Genomic DNA, 25,577 nt, shown 5'->3' on the forward strand with positions numbered 1-25,577 from the left:
GAGGGGCTGAGAACCTGGGAGATGCTTTTACGATGTCAGAGAGCAAGTGAGGAGGGAGAGGAGAGGAGGGAGAGTTAGAGGCCAGCAAGGCCAGGGTCGAAGAGGGGATTGCAGAGCCCACGGTTCCAGAGGTGGGGAACAGGGTCCAGGGTCTGGCCGGGGCAGAAGGGGGGTGGAGCTTCCAAGGACTGTTTGAAATGAGGTGTCCATGTAGACCCGGAAATGGAGAATGGAGATAGGGTGGTTGTGGTAGGTGGCCTCTGAGATGTCCCCTGGCTTCCCCACCTCCTGGTATTCATTCCCCTTGAGTGTGGGCTGGACATAGTGACTGGCTTCTAGTGAAAAGAATCCAGCAAAAGTGATGGGATGTCACTTCCAAGATTAGGTTACAAAAGACTGTGGCTTCTGCCTTAGGTGCCCTCTCACTCTCTCACTTACTCAGTCTCCAAAAGAGTCCAGTTGCTGTGTTATGAGCAGCCCTATCAAGAAGCCCATGAGGCGAGGAACTGCATGCCTCCAGCAAAGAGCCAGCGAGAACCTAGCATGGAGGCAGATTCTCCCCCAGTTAAGCCTTGAGATGACCGCTACCCCAGAGGACACCTTGACTGCCGCTTGTGAGAGAACCTGAGCCCGTGGCACCTAGCTAAGCTGCACCCATATTCCCGACCCACAGAAACCACGAGTTAACAAATGTTTTCAGCCACTATGTTTCAGGGTAATTTGTTATGCAGCACCAAATAACTAATACAATGGTGAACCATGGTCCTTCATCGTGATCCTGACTTGGGGTCACAGCTCACTGGAAAAAGTGCTCCATTCCCCCATACCAGGGCCACAGCAGAGGAGGCTGGGGAGCGGAGCAGTGTCTACTAACTGAGAAGCACCAAACAACTGGAAACCATCAGCCCTTTTCAGCTAACAACCCCATCTCCTGCCCCCGCCCCACTCACTCCAGCCAAACCCGTGAGCCTTTGTTCAGATGGCTTTCTCTACCCAAGATGCCTTCCCTGCCCAACTCCACACATTCAGATGTTCCCCAGCCTTTAGTACATGGCTCTAATCTCCTCTTGCCAGCACCTGGCCGAGGTCTAGCACAGACAGGCATTCAAGCAAGAAGTGCTGTCTCCCTTCCCAGAACTCAAACTCCTTCAACATTTTATCTCCACTTCCCTTTGGGCTCGGAGCTCTTCCTATCTCGGATTAGACTCATGGAGCAGGTCGGAAAGAATTATTATCTTGACAGCTGGTGCCAGAATGCCTCTTAGGGGGAACTGCCTTTGTCCAGGGAAATACTTTCATGAGCTGCTCGGGGTAGATAGAGATGAGATCCTGAGGGCTGGGTTAGCAGCAGGCAAAACAACAAAGGAGAGACAGCTAAACTGCTCTGCTCCATCATGAAAGGGAGTCTGGGGGTGGGTGGGGCTGGGAGAAGAGGCGCCAGGGGAGAGAAGGGACGGGAGCAGGGGAGAGTGTGATACCCTGGAGAAGCCGGAGCCATCTGAGGATCAGTAGATCTTGTGTTCAGCTTTTGTTTTGTTTTGATAACAGCGTTATTGAGAAATTACTCACATACCGTACACCTCACCCATCGAGAGTGCACACTTCTCATTTTGTTTTGGTTTGTTTATTGCTGCAGTGCAGCCCCCTTGATGTCCCCTAACCCTCGGTGAAGTCTGTCTCACACTCTACAGCCTAGCGGGGAAAGGGGCAGCATCCCACATTTGAGTGTGTATCATGGCCGAGAGGAAGCAGCAGAATGGGAACAAGAATTTAGTGGTCAGAGCGAGAAGTGAATACGAGACTAAAACTCCTCCCAAGAAAAGAGCAGGAATCTTGGAGAGGACACAGGATGTTTCCGTAAGACCTGGGTGGTCCTGAGAGGCAAGGAGACACCAGCTGAGCCCTGGGGTGTAGTTGTTCATGAACCCTGCCCCATGAGCTCTCCTATGACAGTTACCCATCTAACTCATGTCACTGAATAGGTGCTAGTTGGTGGCTTCCAAATTCATGAATTAATTGGGTTGTAATTACACTGTTTTGCAGGCCCCTTTAATTGCACAGATAAGCCCCCCTCCATTTGTCTCCCTGCCCCAGCCCCAGGCCGGTTCTCTGCCCGTTTCCTCTCCACTTGCATGCATCACTTACCCTCCCCCAGGGTCTGCACTTCAATGCTGGGGTTGAAGCTCTGGGTCTCCCAGGAGGGCCCCGGGGAAGCCGCCCGGATCTGAAAGACGTAGCGAGTGGCCGGCTTCAGGTTGGTGACGGTGACCGCAGGCGCCCCTGTCTTCACTGTGGAGTAAGTCTGCTCACTCTGACCCTGTGGAGGGACCAAGAATGAGGGCCAGGGCCAGGCCCAGGGCCACGCTTTTAGGAGAATGACGGGAAAAAGAGCAGAGAGGCAGGAGAAATACCCTGGGTGAGCGAGGGCTTGGTGGAAGAACCTGACTCCAGTTGTCTTGGGAGGTTCCACAGGTTTCTTCCCTAGGCTCCCCAACCCCTTTCTCCACCTCAAGTTCCCACCCACACTTGCTGGTACTTGTGGCTGAGAACAGCCCCTCCTACGAGTAAGAGAAACTTTAGAGAAGGTGCCAGATCCTCCTTCTCGAGGATGGTAATATGATGCACATTAGGGCCTGGCAGTCAGGGGGTGAGCTGGGCCTGACCCCTCAGAGGGAAGAATAAGAAAATGAGCCCTGACACCTGCCCGGCCCTTGTCGGCTACAAAGCTTTTCCTTCCCCCTTGTCATCTGATTTTCACAACTGTCCTGCAAGGCACAGATTCACAGATAAGGAATCAGGCTCAGAAGGATGGAGAGGCTCACCCACAGCTCCACTGGATAGTGGAACGGGGACAGCTGTCACCGAGTGAGGGCCCACTCACTGCCAGCTGCTGTGCCAGACCCTTTAGAAGTCTGACTTTCTCACAACAGCATTTCTATGTCGTTTTATAGGTGAGGGTCACATCAAAGAAGGGTCAGGGTGACACCTTCTCAGTTTCTTCAGGTCCCGTGCTTTGTGTTCTACATCATGCTGCCCCCAGTGCATGTGATAATGGTGTGTATTGGAGATGCTGCCATCATTTTGTTCCTGCCCACAACCCTTTATTAGAGCCCCTGCCAACCACAGCCCCCAGAAAGGCACCTCCCTGATATCCTGTGGCCCCAGTTCTTTGGTCATGGTATTTAGTAATCCGGGCAGACTCTGACCCAAGCTGGGCCAATCAGAATCTCCCTTCCAAGCATTTGAACAACCCATTGAAAGACCGTGAGGCAACGGCTGCAGGACCTATGAGATGGGGCAGGCTGGGAGCAGGGAGGAGGAAAGGGGCAAGGCTGCCTATGTTGGCAGCTGTGATGTGCTATGAGCAAGTCCCTCTGCAGAGGAGGTTGGACTGGTGAACAGAGAGAAGTGGAGATGAGCAGCACTGTGACTCCAGCAACACTTCTGTCACTGGGTGTCAAGAGATGTTCCTGAAGCCTTTCAGATAGACCCCCTTTTGTATTGGCTCCTCTTTTTAAGGGTGTTTGTTCCCAGCAAATTCACACTCCCTAAGGGCCTGGGAGCATCCACCCAGCTCAGCTTTGGATCTCCAGCTATGCTCTGATCCCCAAGTATCAGTTCAAGAGCCCTTTCTAAGCAACTACTGCATGCCTAGCTCCTCCCCAGTGTCGTTTGCTGCTGTCTCCTAAACATCAGGGTTCCTCAGAGCTCTGTGCTGGCCACTCTTCTCACTCACATTCCCCTCTTCGGTCATCTGTCTGGTCCCCTGGCTTCAGCTACCATCTCTGTGCTGAAAGCCCCCAACTCTCTCTCTTTCTCCAGCCCAAGCATCTCCCTTGAGCTTCAGACCTGCAAGTCCACCTGGACGTCCCATGGGCCCTCTGAATGAAGACTACACGAGGAAACTCAAGCTCCCCATCTGCCCCAAACCTGCTCCTCCTCCTCCAAGTTCTCCACCTCACTTAGTGGCACCCCATCCTCTAGACTGGCCATGTCATACACCCAGCAGTGACTCAGGAGTCCCTCCTCCTTCCTGTTCAGCCTCCGCCTCCCCCAACTCACAGCTCTCAATAGACTTCTAGGTTTCAAAAACTATTATCTGATTCAGCAAAGAAATCCTTTGAGTTACTGAGGGGGTGAAATTCTGACACATGAAACACTGAAGCTGAAAGCAGGGTTTCACTTTAATGAATAAAATTTGCACCACGGTGAGAAACAGTTTAGCAGTAGATTACATATCAGATTTAAAGACAATAAATTTATGGGGAAAAGAGAGTGGATTGGGATGTAACTCCATTTGTCAAATCATGGTTGAACTGTAACCATTGATTGACAACAGATACAGGAGGTCAGCAAAAGTCAGCAAAAGTATCCACGAGAATCAATTGGCTATATGGACTTGACAATAAGGAGCAATGTATATTTCTTGTTATTCTTTGTAAATGATGTTACACATTCTTTTTATCAGTAAAATTATAATAACCATTCATACATTCACTGTTCTGGAGAGCTGGTTGTTAAACATTTACCAGCACACCACCTGACCTAGCAACGTGCTCCCATGGTCAGACATTTTTGTAAAATTTGAAACAATATATTTCTGCATTCTTTTTCTTAAAAACGGTTGCAAATTATATGTATGCGATTCAGCCACGCAAAATCTGGATCAGCCCTCAAGAAAGCTCTTTGTCAACTGCAAACACCAGGCAAAAGTGATGAAAACAGAGACTGGTGACGAACGAGACTTGAGGGAGAAAGGAAGAGCGCTGGTGTCCATGGTGTGGAGGGGACAGGAAGAAACTCAAGCCTGGGAGGCCACTTAGGAGGCAGGTGGACGTGTTTAGAAAGAAAGAAGGGCTTTTGCTGGGAGGAGGTTGTGAAGAAAAGGAAGCCGGGCGGCGAGGGGGCAGACCACAGTCCGGAATGCAGCCCCAAGTCCCTCCCAAACCCGACTCACCTTCTCGTAATATCGGATCTCATACTCCGTGCTGTTGGCCCCGGGGGCTCCAGAGGGGATGGGCTCCCGCCACGACAGGGACACACTCTGGGGCTCCACTCGGTCCCTGCGGATCTCATCCTCCTCCCAGGGCGCTGAAAGTAAGTAATGGGGTTCTCGATCCAGATCCGACTGTGGGGCAGGGCCAGGGGGCTGAAAAGCCGGGGCATGAGGGGTTGGGGGCGGGGCTAGGCAAGGGGAGGGGCGTGGCTGAAGGGGCTGTGGGCGGGACAGGAGGCCCCTGAGGGGCAGGGCCTGAGGAGCACAGTCTCCCAGGAGACCAGAGTGAAGAGAGGCCCCCCTCACCCCACAGCTCTCCACTTAAGTGGCTCCCAGAGGGAATAGCGCCAAATGTCCCACTGCCTGCCCACCTCTGCACTCCAGCTCCCCTCATGGTGGTTGGTTCTTATTCCCTGGGCTCTTTCTACACTTTCTTTTTATACTTTTTAAATACTATACTATTTTTTAATGTTTAGAGACATTAGAGAGCAGGAAGATCAGACACAACTCTTCTAATGATCTGGTCAAGAGGTAACATACTCAACACACTAGGAATAGAAGGAAACCACCTCAAAATAATAAAAGCCATATATGAAAAGACCATAGCCAACATCTTACTCAAACAGTGAAAAGTTGAAAGCCTTCCCCCTAAGCTCAGGAACAAGACAAGGATGTCCACTCTTGCCACTTCTATTCAACATAGTAATGGAAGTCCTAGCCAGGGCAATTAGGCAAGAAAAAGAAATAAAAGTTATCCAGATTGGAAAGGAAGAAGTAAAATTATCTCTGTCCACAGATGACATGATCTTTTATGTAGAAAACCCTAAAGAGTTCACCAAAAATACCAGTTAGAACAAATAAACAAATACAGCAAAGTTGCAGGATACAAAATCAACACGAAAAAATCAGTTGCATTTCTACACATTAACAGTGAACAATCAAAAAGAAAATTAAGAAAATGACCCCATTTACAATAGCATCAAAGAAAAAATACTTAGGAATAAACTTAACCAAAAAAGGTGAAAGATTTGTACACTGAAAACTACAAAACATTATTGAAAGAAATTAAAGACACAAATAAACAGAAAGACATCCATGTTTATGAAGTAGAAGACTTAATATTTTAAAATGTCCATACTACTCAAAGTGATCTACAAACTCAATGCAATTGCTATCACAATCCCAATGGCATTTTTTGCAGAAATAGGAAAAAAAAATCCTAAAATTCATATGGAATCTCAAGAGACCATGAATAATCAAAACAAGAAAGAAAAGAAAGATAGAGGCCTCACACTTCCTGACTTCAAAACATATTACAAAGCTATAGTAATCAAAACAATATGGTATTGATATAAAGACAGACATATAGACCAATGGGACAGAACAGGGAGCCCAGAAATAAACGCTCCCTTACATGGTCAAAGGACCTTCAACACACATGCCAAGGCTATGCAATGGGGAAGGGAAAATCTCTTCGACAAATGGTATTAGGAAATCCATTGGATTTCCACTGGGTATCCAGATGCAAAAGAGTGAAGTTGGACCCTTACCTTACACCATATATAAAAATTAATTCACAATGGATTACAGACCTAAATGTAAGATCTACAACTGTAAAACTCCTAGAAGAAAATATAGGGAGAAAACTTCATGATATTGGATCTGGCAGTGATTTCTTGGATATGACACCAAAAGCACAGGAAACAAAAGCAAAACTAGACAAATGAGACTAATCAAACTTAAAAACTTCTGCACAGCAAAGGAAACAATCATCAGAGTGAAAAAGCAATCTATGGAATGGGAGAAAATATTTGCTAACCATACATCCAAGAAGGGGTTAATATACAGAATATATAAAGAACTCCTACAACTCAACAAAAATGACTCACAAATAACCAGATTAAAAAATGGGCAGAGGACTTCAATAGACATTTCTCCAAAGAAGATATACAAATGGCCAACAAGCATATGAAAAGATGCTCAACATCAATAATCACCAGAGAAATGCAAGTCAAAACCCGGTGGCCTATGGCCCCGTGGCTTAGCAGTTAAGTGTGTGTGCTCTGCTGCTGGCGGCCCGGGTTCGGATCCCAGGTGCGCACTGACGCACCGCTTCTCCGGCCATGCTGAGGCCGTGTCCCACATACAGCAACTAGAAGGATGTGCAGCTATGACATACAACTATCTACTGGGGCTTTGGGGGAAAAATAAATAAATAAAATTATAACAAAAAAAAAACAAAAAAACCCCGGTGGCCTAGTGGTCAAGTTCGGCATGCTTCACTTTGGCAGCCCAGGCTCGGTTCCCAGGTGCGAACCTACACCATTCATCAGTGGCCATGCCTTGGTGGCAGGTCACATACAAGTTTTTGTTTGTTTGTTTGTTTGTTTGTTTTGTGTGTGTGTGTGTGAGGAGGATCAGCCCAGTGCTAACATCTGCCAATCCTCCTCTTTTTTTGCTGAGGAAGACTGGCCCTGGGCTAACATCCGTGCCCATCTTCCTCCACTTTCTATGGTACGCCGCCACAGCATGGCTTGCCAAGTGGTGCATCGGTGCGCGCCCGGGATCCGAATCGGTGAACCCCAGGCCGCCACAGCGGAGCACGCACACTTAACCGCTTGCACCACGGGGCCGGCCCCCGCAGGTCACATACAAAATAGAGGAAGATTGGCCACAGATGTTAGCTCAGGGCGAATCTTCCTCAGCCAAAAAAAAAAAGAAAAAACAACCCACAATGATATCACTTCACACCCATTAGGATGGCTACTATCAAAAAAACAGAAAATAACAAGGGTTGGAGAGGATGTAAAGAAATTGGAACCCTTATGCTCTGTTGGTGGGAATGTAAAATGGTGCAGCCACTATGGAAAACAGTATAGAGGCACCTCGAAGAATCAGAATTGCCACATGATCCAGCAATCCCATTTCTGGATATAAGAATTGGAAATGGAATCTTGAAGAGGTATTTGCACACCTATGTTCACTGTAGCATTATTCACAATAGCCAAGAGGTGGAAACAACCTAAATGTCCATCAATGGATGAATGGATAAAGAAAATGTGGTATACAATGAAATATTACTTCACACCTGTTAGAATGGCTATTATCAAAAACACAAGAGATAAGTGCCGGCGAGAATATGGAGAAAAGGGAACCCTTTTGCACTGCTGGTGGGAATGTAAATTGGTGTAGCCACTGTGGAAAACAGTATGGAGGTTTCTCAAAATTTTAACAATAGAACTACTATATGGTCTAGCAATCTTACTTCTGGGTATACATCCAAAGGAAATGAAATCACTATCTCAAAGAGATATCTCTACTCTCATGCTTGTTGCAGCATTATTCGCAATAGCCACAACATGGCAACAACCTATATTCATCACTGGATGAATGGATAAAGAAGATATGGTGTATATATACAATGGACTATTCTTTAGCCGTGAGAGAGAAGTTAATCCTGCCATTAGCAACAACATGGATGAATCTTGAGGACATTATGCTAAGTGAAATAAGCCAGCTAGAGAAAGACAAATACCGTATGACCTCACTTCTATTTGGAATCTAAAAAAGGTAAACTCACAGAAACAGAGAGTAGATTGGTGGTTTCCAGGGTCTGGGAGGTGGAGGAAACCGGGAGATGTTGGTCAAATGGTACAAACTTCCAATTATAAGACGAATAAGTTCTGGGGATCTACTGTACAGCATAGTGACTATACTTAACAATACTATATTGTTTACTTGAAAGTTGCTAAGAGAGATCTTAAATGTTCTCACCACACACGTACACAAAGGTAACTGTGTGAGGTGGTGGATGTGTTACTTGACCTTATTGTGATAATCATTTCACAATATATATGTATATTAAATCATCATACTGTACACCTTAAACTTACACAATATTATATGTCAATTATATCTCAATAAAGCCAGAAAAAAAGAGAAAATGTGGTATATACATACAACGAAATATTATCCAGCCTTAAGAAAAAGGAAATCCTGTCACATGCTACAACATGGATGAACCTGGGGACATTATGCTAAGTGAATAAGCCAGTCACAGAAAGAGAAATACTGTATGATTCCACTTATATGAGGTACTGAGAGTAGTCAAATTCATAGAGACAGAAAGTAGAATGGTGGTTGCCAGGGCTGGGGACAGGGGGAAAAGAGAAGTTATTGTTCAGTACGTATAGAGTTCGAGGGTTTGTGTGTGTGTGTGTGTGTGTGTGTGAGGAAGATCAGCCCTGAGCTAACATCCACGCTAATCCTCCTCTTTTTGCTGAGGAAGACAGGCTCTGAGCTAACATCTATTGCCAATCCTTCTCCTTCCCCCCCGCCCCAAAGCCCCAGTAGATAGTTGTATGTCATAGCTGCACATCCTTCTAGTTGCTGTATGTGGGACACGGCCTCAGCATGGCCGGAGAAGCTGTGCGTCGGTGCGCACCCGGGATCCGAACCCGGGCCGCCAGCAGCAGAGCGCGCGCACTTAACCGCTAAGCCACAGGGCCAGCCCTAGAGTTTGAGTTTTGTAAGATGAAAAGGTTCTAGAGGTCTGTTGCACAACAAGGTGCATATACTTAACACTACTGTACTGTACACTTAAAAATGGTGAAGTTGGTAAATTTTATGTTATGCGTTTTTTACCACAATAAAAAAAATATATTGATGCACAGGTCACAACCCAAAGTAATTAAATCATGATCTCTGTGGGGGGGAACTCAGGCATTAGTTGTTGTTTTTAAGCTTCTCAGTGATTCCAATGTGCTGACAAGTCTGAGAACCACTAGGCTAGATAATGTTGAATGGACAGTAGCCAAAAAAAGACTAAGGCAGGGACCGCCAGGTTACCGGGAGGAAAGAGCATGACTTCACTTTAGTGTGTTGAGCCGAGGGGTTTCCAAGAGAGGATGCTAGAAAGGCAGCTGGATAAGTGGTTCCAGGGCTCACAAAAGCGGTCTGGGAGGGAGACGGAGATCCAAGAGCCAGCAGAAGGTGACTGAAAGACACTCCCCCGGGAGAATGCACAGGAAGAGAGGAGGAAATGCTTTTAGGAAATAAGCCCGAGAAACAACATTTAAGAGACAGGCAAAGGAAGAGGAGCTTGAAAAGGAGGAGCCAGAGAGGTAGGAGGAAAACCAGGAGCAAACGAGGTTACAGAAGCCCAGGGAGGAGAACATGTAAGAAGGTTCTCTCCTGACACTTCTAGTTATTAGCTACTGGTCCACGAGCAAGAGCCCCGGTTTCCTCATGTGTAGAGTGGAAACAGTAATGACACTCATAGGCTAGCTGTGAGAATTCTATGAAGTAATGTGCATGAGGAGCTTAAGCACAATACCCGACACAGAGCAAGCGCTCACTACAAGTTCGCCAACAGGAGGAGGAGTGTCATATGCTGAGAAGGGACGGGGTAAGATGATGATGCAAAGTGCCCACTGGCCTGAACAATAGGGAGTGACTCCAGGGAATTCAGGAGAAGTTGACATCAGGTGGCATGGGCCAAGGAAGTGGAGACAGGGCATGTGGAGCCCACTCTTTGAAAACTGCATGAACGTGGCTTCCAGTTTTAAATAGTATCTCTCTTCCAGCCCCGACCTCCAGTCTTTCCCAAATTCCAATTAAAACATAGAGAAAGAGTTGAAAAGCCAGGACATCACCATAAACCAGTCTTGACAGCTGGTGGCCAGAATGGGGGAAGGGGAGTAGAGTGGCATATTTCCACCTCTGATAAAGCCAGTGGAACTAGATTGAAAAGTACAATTGTAGTGACCCCCCAGGCTATGCTGCCCACAGAGTGTCATTGCCTCCCATCCCAAAAATAACTTGAAAGGTCCTTTATCCTTCCTCCCACTGTCTGACCCTTAAAAAAGAGCAAGGTCTTTGTCAACTGGACAATGCACAGCCATCACTCTACTGCACAGCTGCCTCTGAGGAAAAGTGTTCTTCCTTATCCCCCCGGAGTGCCTCTCAGCCTAAATCCACTTGGGGACGGCAGCTCCCAGAAAAGTCATGGGCACAAAGGGGAGAGAAGTGATGAAGCATCCCAGGAGGTGGCACAGTCCCTTGTAGATACAGGCGGAGGGAAGAGGTAGGAAGGGGCTAGGAATGTCATTTTTTTGAACTACATTTGTTGAAAGCATCAGATGGCCAGGATATAGAGGTAGGAAAAGGTTCCATTTCAGCCCCTCGGAGATACGTTAGATGAAAGCCTGATAAACCCCAAGAATGGAGCTAAACACTGAGCCCAAGCACCCTCTCTCCCACTGTAGATTTGTGATGAAATTCAGCCAGCACCCAAGTGGGGCCAAGAGTGCAGCAGACACTACGGGAAACCTGCTCAACGCCACGTCCTCCTTCCCCGCTGGCTGAGCCCAACTTTTGCTTTAGGGTCTACTGTCTCCCCCAGATGACTCAGGTTAATTCTGATTGTCCTAAAACATCTGTGTGCACTCACTTCCTTTGCTAATGATTGGTTTAGGGTTGGGCTTGTAATCCAGTTCTGGCCAACAAAAGGAGAAATCAGCTAAGGGGAGGAGGGATTCTAAAATAGGTTTCTTAGGGCTGGCCCCATGGCTTAGCGGTTAAGTGCGCACGCTCCGCTACTAGCAGCCTGGGTTTGGATCCCCGGCGCGCACCGACGCACCGCTTCTCCGGCCATGCTGAGGCAGCATCCCACATACAGCAACTAGAAGGATGTGTAGCTATGACATACAACTATCTACTGGGGCTTTGGGGGGAAAAATTAATTAATTAAAATAGGTTTCTTGCTCTTAAAAAGACACCTACAGGTAAGAAAAAGTTCATTTTCTGCTCTGGATGATAAGGATGTGATGTCTGGAGCTGCTGCAGCCAACTTGCCACCATAAGGGAGCCAGCCTATGTGATAAGGATGGCAGAGTGGAAAAACAGAAAGAATCTGGGTCCTTGAGGACAACTGTGTAGCTGCTGAATTAACTGAGCTCCAACTCTACTCTTCTTAGGTAAGCCAAGAAATCATTTTAGTTAAACATCACTTGGATTGTCACTTACAGACAAAAGCCTCACAAAGCAAACCGAAAAACAATTCACACATCTTAGGTTTTTTGGCAAACACCAGCTATTTCCTTGTTCAAGAATAAGTAAACAAAAAACATTAAGAAACTGAGCATATGAAAAAATATTTCATAATAAGCAAACAGGAATATTTTTCTGAAGACTCAGGAGGAACAGATCTTTAAGAGTGACTTAGTATGACAGTTAGAGGAACAATTAAGGAGACTGTTTGGCAGTCTCGAGTCTTCGAGAAGATGAAAGAAAACACAGCCTCCACCAAATAGTAGCAGAAGGCCATGAAGGGAAAAGAGGTGGAGAAGAAAAAGGAACAAGATGAGATGAGATAAAAGTGGAGAAGGTGAAAAGGCTTATGGGCAAACTAAAAGTGCATTAGCAAAACTGAAATATTTAAAAGAAAATTCAGTACAAATATAAGGAATTTTAACAAAATCACAAGCAGAATGGGAAATTTAAACCTCTCAGTCTCCGGAATATCAAGTAGACAATAAGAAGGAAATAGAAGAATTGAATAATATACTTAATATATATAGAGAGAGAGGGAGAACTATAGTACAAAAATAATATACATCACTTTCAAGTAGCCATGGAATAGTTAAAATGTTTACCATACCCTAGACCACAAAGAAAACCTCAATATTTACTTAAAAAGTAAAAATTGTACAACCCTCTTTCTCTAACCATGGAGCCATAAAATCAGAAACAAAAAGATAAACAAAATAGAAGAAAGTCATCCAGAAATTAAAATTCATTCTCTGAAATAATTTTAGCCAAAACTGCAATACTAGAAGAAAACATAGGTATAAATCTTCATGACCTTGAATTAGGCAATGGTTTCTTAGATATGCAACCAAAGAAAAAGTAGATAAACTGGACTTAATCACAATTAAAAACTCAGAGCTTCAAAGGACACTACTCAAGAAAGTGAGACAGGTGGTTGCCAGAGTTGGGAGTAGAGGGTGGGCAAAATGGGTGAAGGTCAAAAGGTTGATAGACAATAGAAACTTCCAGTTATAAAATAAGTCCTGGGGATGTAATATACAGCATGATGACATAACACTGTACATGGTGATGACACCGGCTCAACACAAGGTTGACATAAGGGAAGCCGTATTGGAGAAAAGAAACCATACTGTAACTCTGAATGACCTCTGATTGACTAACCCAGCTGGCTATGTGCCCTCCAGGAGATCTACTTGCTCTGTAGATTTTATGGCCCCTGCTTGTGTCCGTACCTCCCAGCTGCAATAAGATGATAACTTTGTTCTTTTGAATTCCCTAGGAATGTGATGACCCCTAGACAGAGATTCTATGCTGATAGCCATGACAACTGAAAGATCTGATGTGGCAACTCGCAGTCTGTAAGACCAGAGGGTCAACATTCCTAACCCCGCCCCTATAACCCACTGGCCTATATAGCTGCTTCAAGATTCTGTGCCCCCCTTAAAATGGTTCTTTAGGATGCTAGTCCACCATCTTCCAATTTGCTAGCTCATCACTTAATAAATGCCCTTTCTCTGCCACCATCTTGCCTCTTGACGACTGACTTTTGTCTTGAGGCGAGCAGATCGTGCCCTTTGTGTGGTAACAGTGACATAATACTGCAAGGTTAATAATACTGTATTGTATATTTACAAGTCACTAAGAGAGTAGATCTTAAAAATTCTCATCCTAAGAAAAAAAATTTGTAACTAGGTGTGGTGATAGATGTTAACTAGACTTATTGTGGTGATCATTTTACAATATATACAAATATGGAATCATTACGTTGTACACCTGACAAGAGATTTTTCACATATTGAGGTATATGAAGCAACTATTCAGGTTCAAAATTGACTCAGCTTGAACTAAAGAAGCCTGACCTATGGCCTATCAAACATACATTGTACATCTGCTTTAACCATTAAAGAATGCACTTTCTTAAGATAAGAATGCATACTTCCCCTCCTACACCCGATTGGTAACTCCTATATTAGTCCCTTTCCCAACATCAGGGTCATGTTGACCTGCTAATTTGCAACTAAATACCTACTGGAAACTTTGATGGAAATGTATCTTGGGTGTGTTTAATGTATGTTCTTTGTTCTACAGAGATATAAGACTGTACTGAAAACCGTGCTTCTCTGGAACACTTTCTAAGGCCTTCTTGGGTTATAATCCTCACTCTGGCTCAAGTAAAACTCACCTTATTTCTCTTATCTATAGAATGGTTATTGGTTATTTTGCGTCAACACACCTGAAACTAATATAATGTTATATATCAATTATATCTCAATTTTAAAAAGTGAGTGACAACCCACAGAGTATGAGAAAATATGGCTGTGACTGGAGTGATGTATCTACAAATCAAGGAACACGAAGGATTGCCAGCAAACACCAGAGGCTAGAAGGGGCAAGGAAGGATTCTCCCCTGGAGCAGTCAGGGAGCATGGCCCTGCTAACACCTGGATTTCAGACTTCTAGCCTTCAGAACTTCGACACAATACATTTCTTTTGTCTTGAGTCACCAATCTGGTGTTACAGCAGCCCTAAAAAACTAATACAAGGGTCTAGTATCCAGAATATATATACTAAAAAAGAATTCTTATAGCTCAATGACAAAAAGAAAACCAGCACATGAAAAGATGTTCAACATCATTAGCCATCAGAGAAATGCAAATCAAAACCACAATGAGATACACTTCTTGCACACTAGGATGGCTATGATCAACAACACAGACAATAATAAGTGTTGGTGAGGATGTGGAGAAACTGGAACGCTTGCACACTGCTGGGGGGAATGTAAAATGGTACAGCTGCTTTGGAAAACAGTTTGGCAATCGTCAAAAAGTTAAGCAGTTCCTCAAAAAGATAAAAAAGTTAGCATATGTATTAGTCAGATCAGGCTGCCAGAACAACATACTGCAGATTGGGTGGCTTAAACAACAAAAATGTATTTTCTCACAGTTCTAGAGGCTAGACACTCCAGATCAAGATGCTTGCAGATTCGTGTTTATATTCTGGTGAGGACTCTCTTCCTGACCTGCAGACAGCATGCCTTCTCACTGTGACCTCACCTGGATTTTCCTCTGTGTGTGCAAAGAGAGTAAGTGAGCTCCAGTGGCTCTTCCTCTTTTTATAAGGACACCAGTCCTATCAATCAGATTAGGGCCCCTCACTTATAATCTCATTAACCATAATAACTTCCTTGAAGGCCCTGTCTCCCAATACAATCACACTCGGGATTAGGGCTTCAACATATGAGTCTGGAGAGGACACAATTCAGTCTGTAACATTCTATGTCCTAGTGATTCCACTTCTAGGTATATACCCAAGAGAACTGAAAACATATGTTCACACAAAAACTTGTACATGAATGTTCACAGCAGCATTGTTCATAATAGCTAAAAAGTGGAAACAGCCCAATGTCCATAAACTGATGAATGGCTAAACAAAATTGTGGTATATCCATACAATGGGATATTTATCAGCCACAAAAGGAATGACCTACTGATATATGCTACAACATGGATGAACTTGGAAAACATGCCAAGTGAAAAAAGCCAGACCCCAAAGTCCACATATTGCATAATTCCATGTGAATGAAATGTCCAGAATAGGCAAATCCATAGAGATAGAAAGTAGATTAGTGGTTAGTATGGGGCTAGAGGGGGTGGGAGGAATGGGGAGTGACTGTTAACGAGTTTCTTTTTGGGGTGATGAAAATGTTCTGGAATTAGATAGTGCTGGTTGCATTACCATGTGAATATGAAAAAACATTAAATTTACACTTTAAAAGGTATGTGAAATGTTATGGTATGTGAATTGGTATGTGGTTATGGTATGTGAACCCTGATAATACCAATAATGTGAAATATTATGTATAAAAATGTACTGGATGTGACCAAAGCTATACTCAGAGGAAAATTCATAGATTTAAAATGTTAAAACAAAAACTAACTAAGCAATGAACTCACCTAGAAAAAGACTTCAGGAAAGCAGAATGGTATTAATAAAGATAAAATCATAAAATAAGTGACAAAAGTAAAGAGCAGTGGAATTGATAAATTCAAGAGCTGATGCTTTGTCATAACCAAGAAAATAAAGTTCTGGCAAGGATAATTAAGAAAAAAGAAATCACAAGCACACAAGGAAGGAAGATATTGGGAAAGTTTTAAAATATACATTTCTGGGCTAATGAATTAGAAAAAGATCATCAAAAGATTTTCTATGAAAGCACAAATTAACAAAACTGATTCCAGAAGAAGTTATGAGAAAGATTGAGAATATCATCAAACTTTCCCCCGAAAAAGGTACAGGGCCCAGAAAGTTTCCCAGGCAGTTTTGCACGCCTTCAAAGAATGATAATTGTGCTATTTAAACTGTTCCAGAGCAAAGAAAAAGAAGAGATTCTTCCTGATGACTTTTCCAAAGCCAGCACTACCATATGGCCAAAACTTGACAAAGAACACAATAAAAAACACTAATCTCTCTTACAAAAGTAGATGGAAAAAGGGGGCTGGCCCTGTGGCATAGCGGTTAAGTGCGCGAGCTCTGCTGCTGGCGGCCCAGGTTCGGATCCCGGGCCTGCACCAATGCACCGCTTGCCAAGCCATGCTGTGGCGGCCTCCCATATAAAGTGGAGGAAGATGGGCATGGATGTTAGCCCAGCACCAGTCTTCCTCAGCAAAAAGAGGAGGATTGGCATGAATGCTAGCTCAGGGCTGATCTTCCTCACCAAAAAAAAAAAAAAGTGGATGGAAAAAAATATTAAAGTGCAAGCAAATTAATTCAGCAAAATATTAAATTGATAATACACTCATATGCAGTAGGGTGTAACCTAAAAATGCAAAAAGAGTTCACGTTGAAAATTCCATTAATAGAATTCATCATACTGATAGGTCAAAGGAGAAAAAACATGTGGTCATCTTGAAAGATGCTTAAGAAGCATTTTATAAAATTAACATCCATTCCTGATTAAAAACAAAAGTTCAGTAAAAAGTGGAAGGCCAATGGACTTTGGTGGCAGGCAGACATGAGTTCAAAGACAGGTCTCTACTTACTAGCTGGGTGACTTTAGACAATTCACTTGGCCTCTCGGACCTCAGTTTCATCGTTTAAAAGAAGATTATTATTCTATTCAAATGAATTAATGTAGAAAATCATATTGCACAGTGCCAAACACAGAGCAGCACTCAATCAGTGGAAGCTTAGTATTTTTATTAATAAATGGAAATAGAAGAGTATTTCCTTAACGTGATTTCTAAATCCATCTACATCAAAACAAGATTGTTAAAATGGAATGCCAGATACAAAATATATTACATATATTATACAAAAGGGATTTTATAGTAGATAATTCCAGATAAGAATAGAGATAGACAGAAAATATGTGGAAGATATTAATGGTTGTTTATCTCTGGGTAATAGAATTATGCGTGCTTTTTTCTTTTTCTATACTGAATTTTTTAAAATGTAAATGCAATAGCAAATGTTAAATCACAACAGAGACAGTAAAAAACATAACTGTTGTTCCAGGAAAGCAGACAAACTGGGAAATCTCTCCCAAAAGGCAGAGGAAATGGATTAAGAGCTAAAAACGATAAAGAAAGTGACAAGATTTGAGAATCAGAAAATGGATGTACAACCTCAGGCTTAGAGAGATTCTTAAGAGCGAGATTAGAGCTATCTGAAGTTCTAGTCAAAGCAACAATGAAAAAAAATTTCCAGGAATAAAAAAAGATGTGCAGATCAAAAGTTTTACTCTGTTTCAGCCAAACTCAATGAAAAGAGATCGATATTGGTTAAATTTTGTTTTCATCAGTAGGTTAAAGAATTATACAAACATCCATATGTGTGTATGTATATATATATATATATATATATATATATATATATATATATATATATACATACACACACACACACACACCTGTTACTTACAAAAGAATAAAAATTACCCTGGCCTCAGACTTCTCTGCACTACAACTACCAGAAGACACGGAAGTAGAGTCACAAACCAATCATACCTTCTGAGATATGAAAAGACAGACACCATACCTTAACTCACTTATCCTTCTTGCAAAAGATACTTGAAGGTGTACCCCAGCTGATGGAGAGACAAAGCCACAGGAAATTTCAAGAAGGGGGAAGGTGTTGTATAAAAGAGTTGTAGATCTCCATTTATTCATCTCAATTCCAGACTCAGAAGTGCTGACCAGGGGGTCTATTGCCCCTACAGTCTTAACCTATGCGCTTCCTTGTTCTTTTCCAGGACCAGGAAAGAGGGTAACCGATGGATGCAGCAAAGCCCTCGCGCAGGCTGAGGAATGGAGGATCCCTCTTTCTGAGACAGAAGAGAAGGAGGTATGATCCTGTTTCCTACTGAAATTTTTGAAAAGGGGGGACAAAAGATTGAGGGACTTTCCAGCCCTCTTTCCCTGGGAAATTAGAGACGAGGCAACAGCAGAGTTGGGCGTGGGGCAAAGGCTTTCTGCGGGGTCGGGAGAACGGGGAGCGCCCACTGGCTTCCGCAGACTCGTTGAAACGCTCACATCCTCTCCGGCCCAGCGGCAAGCAGTCACCTGCATCCTCAATCCCTCCCTGGTGGCCTTCGGGAAGGGGGCTGACTCTCGGTGGGGGTCACCGGGGGCGGGGATTTGGGGGTCACTTCGTCTCCTGGAGGGCCGCTGGGCGCTGGCTTTGAGGCGGCGTCTGCACCGGTTGCGGTTGATCGGGGGTGGCTGCGGGGGTGTGGGTGCGCCCTGCGGGACGCACAGAGGCGGCCGCGGGGGGCGCGGGCTGTGGCAGGGGGCGGGCGCGGAGAGGTCCCGGCGCGCGGGGCGGCCTTACCCCCGGGCCCGGTGGAGACGGTGACCTGCGCGTAGGTGGCTCCCGCGGCGGCCGCCGGGCCCGAGACGCCGTTGAGCGCGGCCACCCGCACGGTGTAGCGCGCGCCGGGCCGCAGGTGGAGCAGGGTGGCGGCGCGCTCGCGGAGCCCGGCCTGGCGCGGCACGAAGGCCACGCGCGGCCCGCACGGCTCGCACGCGCCCGCCGGGCCCTCGCGGCCGCAGCGCAGGCACAGCAGCGAGTACGTGACGTCCGAGCGGCCGCCCGAGTCGGCCGGCGGCAGCCAGCGCAGCCGCAGCGCCAGGGGGGAGCGGCTCAGGCTGTACTGCAGGTCCCGCGGCGCCGACGGCGGCCCTGGGCGGCACAGGGCGCGGGCCGTCAGGACGCCGGCGGGGCGCGGGCACCGGGCAGCCAGGGGGCGGGGCGGGGCCAGAGAGGGGGCGGGGGGGGTCCCAGGAGGGGGGAGGGAGCGGGCAGGATGGGGGTGGGGCCAGGGAGGGGGGCAGAGAAGGGGGAGGGGGGTCCCGGGAGGGAGGCGGGATAGGAGTGGGGCCAGGGAGGAGGCGGGATGTGGGAGGCGGGATGTGGGAGGGGGGCGCGGCTAGTGATGGGGTGGGAGGAGGTTAGTGAAGGGACGAGGAGGTGGGTATGAGGACCGAGAACCGAGTGTGAGGGGCAGGAGTTCCCCTCCTGGCTGGAGGATAGGGTGAGGTCAGGGCGGTCCACTCCGTGATCCACCAAGAAGCCTAACCTCATCCCTCCGTCTGGACTCTCTCTCTTGTCCTGGTTCTTCCAACCCAAGGCCCGGGACCCCATCCCTACCCCATGGTCCCCTCCCTCCACCCCGCCGTCGGGGTCGCTGGCCCCCAGGCTCCCGGGTGCGGGTGCGGAGCCCCCTGCCCGCACCAACACCTCGATCACGCCTTTATTGAGCGCCCTCCCCGTCCTAACGCATGCAGGAGCGGGACTCACGGGTGCAGGAAGCCGAGGGCGGGTCGGTGGGCGAGCGCGCGTAGCTGTCCTGGCACACGCAGAACGTGGAGGCGTTTTCCAGGGCGCGGCTGTGCTCTGGGCACGGCGAGCAGAGGGGCCGCCGCGAGGACACCTTGTAAAACCCTGGGGGACAGGCTGCGGGGGGAGCCGCGTGAGAAGGAGGGGGCGTCTCCACAGCTTCTCTCTCCCCGCCGTCCTGCCTGCCACCATTACGATGGGGTTTATCTCCTCGAATTGTGATGGAGAAAAGGAAGGGGGGGGTCTCAGCTACCCCAGCACTGCCCCATGGGGGGGGGGGGCAGCTCCTGACTGAACAACGCAATGTTACCGAACACTTAGTGAGCCCTTAATGTGTGCCAGAACATTGGAGTGTTTTACTTTTAGTAATTCGTTTACTCCTCACAACAACCTGTGAGGTATGTGCTGTATCCTCATGAGGATGCTCTGGCCGCCCCGTGGCTTAGCGGTTAAGTGCGCGTGCTCCGCGGCTGGCGGAACCCAGCGCGCACCGACACACTGCTTCTCCGGCCATGCTGAGGCCGCGTCCCACATACAGCAACTAGAAGGATGTGTAGCTATGACACACTACTATCTACTGGGGCTTTGGGGGAAAATAAATAAATAAAATCTTTAAAAAATAAATAAATAAAATAAATAAATAAATAAATAAAAATGAGGCTACTAAGGCTCAGAGAGGTTAAGTAACCTGCCCAATGTCCCACAGCCAGTAAATGGTGGGGTTCCAACGCAAGCAGACTGGTGTCAGAGCCCACACCATACTGCCCTAATGCCCACTGGAGGAAAATGAGCCAAACTTTCCAGTCTTGATGTGAGGACAGAAGAGAGCTGGGCCTCCAAGGGGTGTTTCACAGTTACCCAGAGATGGACACCCACACACTGCCAGTTACACAAACACTGACACACACACACATACGTGGTTGTCAATGCTCATCCTCCCTCCACCAACATTTGGGGTTAATGCGTCATAAATCCTCAACTCGCACACTCGCTTCCAGTTTGAAAGTGGAGCCAGCCAGATGGAAGGGAGAGGAGAAAGAAGAGGGCAGTGCGAGCTCCCTGGTTCTAGACTTGAAACCACCTCAGTTACTTCGCTTCCCTCGTTTCCCTCACTTGACCCAGAACATGGGTTGTTAAGAGCACAGGCTTTTTATATCTGAACAACCTGGGGTTGCAGCTGTTGTACCACTTATTTGCTGTGTGGCCTTGGACAAGTTGTTTGACCTCTCTGAGCCTTTCATAGAGACCTACCTCAAAAAGGTTGTTGGAGGGTTGACTGAGATAAAACGTGTAAAGCACTTAGCCAAGTGCAGACAACATTTACGCAATAATGGTAGTAATTACTGTTCCTCTCTCACAGGCCTGAAGTGGAAACTGCTAAACACCCACTTAAAAAATTTCACACCAGCTGGGCCAGGGAGGGAGGCAGTGGCTCCTGGCCCCTCCTCTCAGAGCTTGGGTGGTTCTCACCTCGTTCCCTGCCCCCACCGGGACTTCTCTGTCCCTTCCCTCCAGTTTAGCTGGTTGTGGAAGGCTCTCCAGCCCCGAGAGGACATAGTACAACAGAAGGGATGCAGACTAGCCCTTAGGAAGAAATTTCAGCCTGTCTGGAGAAGAGGGGAGGGGCGGAGGGTTTCCATCGTCTGGAAGGCATAGGCTTTCGAGAGTCCATCTTGCCTAGAGACCTGGGCAACCCCATTGGAGCAGGGCCTCAGCAGCCCAGGAGCCTTTGGAAGTCTCTGCCTTCAAGCATGGGACCTGCGAACATCGCAGGACCTGGGCTGGGACTCAGAAGGCCTGGGTGCCAATATTAGCTCTGCCAATATTAGCACTTCCTGTGCCCCTCTGGCCTCAAGAAACCGTCAGGCAAATGGGAATAATAACCATGGCCTGCCCACTTGAGTCGATCTGTTTGCAGGGTCTCACAGCTGTAGGGAAAGAAGGCCAGAGGCTCCCTGTCTCTGTGTGTATGTGGGCGTCTGCTGTCCCAGAGATGGGTGGTCCCATCAGAGACAGCATTGGTTATCTCTACTCTGAAAGGCTCTGTGTAGAAGAGGTTTGTGTGGACGGGCAGACAGGGGGCAACTCCTGACTGCTGGCCCCTCTCTCTCGTCCTCAAGGTCAGAGTCAGAATTTCAGAGGTCATCTAGTTCTACTCCCACTGGCCCAGTCCTCCAGCAGCTTTCCCAGCAGTAGCCACAGTCTTTGCTCAGATACTTCGTAATGAGGAGCCCACCTTCTCGAGGTTGCCTCTGCTGAACAACGCTGGCAGTTAGAAAGTGCTTCCTTATGTTGAGCCCAAATCAGCCTTCCTGTCTGTAATCTCCCTCGTGCCACCCCATCATGCGGAGCACATCTGTCTAGGCGGTCTACAGAGATTTGAAGACAGGTCATATGCCCTGATTTTTCACAACTACCCCACCCATGCCACACTGAACTCTTCCTTTCACACCTCTGGGGCTTGTCCTATAATGTCGTACATCCCTTCTCTCCTGGCAAACTCCTCTGATTCTCCAGACCCCGGTTCACAATAATACCTCCCCTGTGAAGCTCTCCCTGGCATCCTCCCCAGCTCTTTACTCCCCAAGGCAGAGCTGATGCCATTATAAGTGGTTTGTCTGCCCTCAGCCTGAGGAGAGGGAGCTCAGTACAGCTCCGGAGTGAGATTGGGTTTCTGAGTAAGAGTGTGTGTGTGTGTGTGTGTGTCATTATGCAGAGTGTGGATCTAAACCTCTTCCTCCAGCCCCAATCCATTCATTCAACAACTTTTTGTAGCATCTCCTATGAGCCAGGTGCTGTGCTAGGCTCTGGAGATACAGCAGCGAATAAAACAGACCAGGATCCCCCTGTCCACTGGTACAGATGCCCTCCCTCCTACCTCACAGGGAGAAGAGAGGCCATCGGCTGGTAGTTGCCTCAATGTCTGGCCATCAAACCCACAGACACCTCCATCCACACCCATCTGCCCTCTCCTCCTCCCCTCCAGGCCTAGAAGAAGGGATGAGGGCCTCCTGAGGCCAGCCCTCCTCCCTCACTCTGCATCCCGCCCCTTCACCTCCTCCCAGGCTGCATTCCATCAGGCACCTGCCTCCTGATTCTTACACTACTCCTTCTCTACTGGCTCTTCCCAGGGACGGAGCGAGGGAGTGGAGCAGTAAAAGTGGTCCCTTTAGGGTGCAGGCAGTAGGGCACTGTGTATAGAGTATTTAAAAACAGTGAAACTGACTAAAACATGGCCTGCTTTTTATTAGCAGCATGCATCAGCAATTCTAACCCACATCAGTAATAAAATACTTCTTCCTCTGAGGCAGACTCTTCCCACTACCCCCCTCTTTGTACCCCACTGGCTCCTTCCCTCATCACATAAACAGGGCTCCCATCTACAGTACAAATCCTGTCTCAACCCAATGTCCTCCTCAAGATACCACGCCCTCTCCTCCCCTTTCATATCCAGCCTTCCAGAGGGTGGTTTACATTCCCTGACTCTAGCTCCTCAACTTCCTCCATCCTTCAGCCTGCTGCAGCTGGTCTCTCTCCATCACTCAACTGAAACTGCTCTCCCCAGGGCCACCAAGCAGACATCATCTAATCCTCACCCTACCTGACTACTCACCCACACTGTAGGCCATTCCCTCCCAGACACCGCCATCCCCCTTGGCTGCCATGAAATCACGCTCTCCTGGATCCCTCCGACTTCTGACCTCTCCATTGCAGGCTTTTTTATGGGCTCCGATGCTTCTACTTCCCTTAAATGTTGCTGTTCTGTGAGACTTCGTCATTGGCCCTCTTGCTTCTTACCTCACACATTCTCCTTAGTGTGTCCCAACCACACCCACAGCTCCCAGTGGTATCTATCTCTCTGTTGCTGAGCTCCAGACCCACTTTCTAGCTACCCCCGCTTGAATGCGCCATGGACACCATAAGTTCGGTATGTCCATCCATGTCCCAATGAATGACCCTCTGTCCATTCAATCCTCCAGAAGCACAGGAGTCGAAAAGGACTCCTTTCTCCTCTCGTGTCGCGTGGTCATCAAGTGCTGTGGATGCTCTCTCATTATCATATCCATCCTCATCTCTCAATGATCTCTGCTACTGCCTTAGTTCAGACCTCGTGCTCTTTCTCCTGGACTGTTGTACCGTCTTCCTTCTGATCTTCTGGCTTCTAATCCTTCCTTCTCCAATCCTGTCTTTGTAATTGCTGCTCAAGGGGTCTTTGGAAAATACAAATCTGAACACGTCAGACCCCTGCTTCAAATCCTCCCCATTGGTCTAAAGCATAAAGTCTAAGCTCTTTATTCCAATGTTCAAGGCACTTTATCATTTGCCCCCACCCTTCTCCAGCCCCAACACCCCTCACACCCCCAAATGCCCTCTGCTCCAGCCATGCTGACTTGCCTATCCCCACCATGCTACATTATCTCCTGCCTCCATGCTTCTGCACACAGTCTCTTAACCCAGAATGCTCTTGGCACCATCTCTCTTCACCCTTAGAATTGAGTTCTCCCTTCTGCAGGCTTCCTCAGCTCTCTTTTGATATGTATCACACCCTAGGGTAACCATTCATTCACCTGATACATTTCCATTGGGAACCCACCATATGCTATATCCTGTTCTGGACATTGGGACATTGGGCTACAACCCATTGCCTGAGCTCAAGAAGTTCCTAGTCCAGTGGTAGAAGCACACATAAGTAGACCACTGCATACCATGAGGTAACTGCAGAAATCGAGGCTGCACTGGGTGCTGGAGAGCACAGAGGTGGATCCCAACCCTACCTGGAGAGCTCAGGAAGGTTCCTGCCTCCAAGTTCCTTACTAAACCACAAGTTCCCCAGGGAAGAGATGGTGACATTAGTCACTTCCTACCACTGCATTAATTCCTCTATTAGAGCATATATCACCCTGTTGTGAATTTAAAATTTTTACATCTCTCCATCTAAACTGTGAGCTTCTTAAGAGCTGAGACTATGCCTGATTCATTTCTGTTGCCCTAGCACTCAGAAAAGCACCTGGCTTATAAAAAGCATCACTTAATCTTTCTCTGTTAAGTGCACATATCCATACCCCATCAGTCCTCAGAGCCACAGATAGGGGAGAGAAGGAGAGGTCTGTTCCTGGTGCCCCCACAGACCTGAGAACGCAACAGAACCCCCAACATGGAGGATCTCCTCCACGGGGCACAGTGACTCTAGTTCAGAGAGTTGGGTGAGATCTTAGTAGTCATCTAGTGAACCTTCCAACGTCTCTCTCTATCTCCCTGCCAGCCTCTAACTTGCATATTGTCAGTGACAGTGAGCTCACTCCTTATGATGTAACCAATCCCACTAGCCCATAGCTAGTAGAGTTGAGCTGCTGTGGAGTTCTTCTTCATGCATAGGGGAGGCAGCATGGTGTAGTAGAAAGAACTTGAGAGTTGGGCAAATCTGGATTCAAATCTTGGTGCCCCATTTCCTAACTTTGCAAGTGAAATGTTAATCTCTCTGAGCCTCTGTTTTCTCATCTGCAGAATGGGGATAATGGTAACTTTATCGCTGTGAATAAACGAGAAGGCCTGTGTGAGGTGCTTATCCTAGTGCCTGAAATATAGGCTCCTAATGCCCCCTTATATGGAGTCAAACTCACCTCCTAGTAACTTCACTCATTGGTCCTGGCTGGACCCACTGGAAGCTCCACAAAATGTCAGGACTCCGGGGTCC

General features: G+C 47.0%; 1 protein-coding gene across 1 annotated transcript in view; it reads right to left on the minus strand.

The window, feature by feature from the left end:
- EPHA10 (EPH receptor A10) overlaps window positions 1–25,577 on the minus strand; it is a 41,451-nt gene that overhangs the window by 12,134 nt on the left and 3,740 nt on the right. The window contains exons 4-7 of the mRNA XM_058553713.1: window positions 19,844–19,999; window positions 18,875–19,225; window positions 4,958–5,091; window positions 2,146–2,317 (exon numbers count right to left, since the gene is read on the minus strand). Coding sequence (XP_058409696.1) covers window positions 2,146–2,317; window positions 4,958–5,091; window positions 18,875–19,225; window positions 19,844–19,999 — 813 coding nt within the window. The remainder of the gene's footprint in view (window positions 1–2,145; window positions 2,318–4,957; window positions 5,092–18,874; window positions 19,226–19,843; window positions 20,000–25,577) is intronic.

This window comes from Diceros bicornis, chromosome 13 (genome assembly GCF_020826845.1).
Source record: "Diceros bicornis minor isolate mBicDic1 chromosome 13, mDicBic1.mat.cur, whole genome shotgun sequence".
NCBI lineage: Eukaryota > Metazoa > Chordata > Mammalia > Perissodactyla > Rhinocerotidae > Diceros > Diceros bicornis.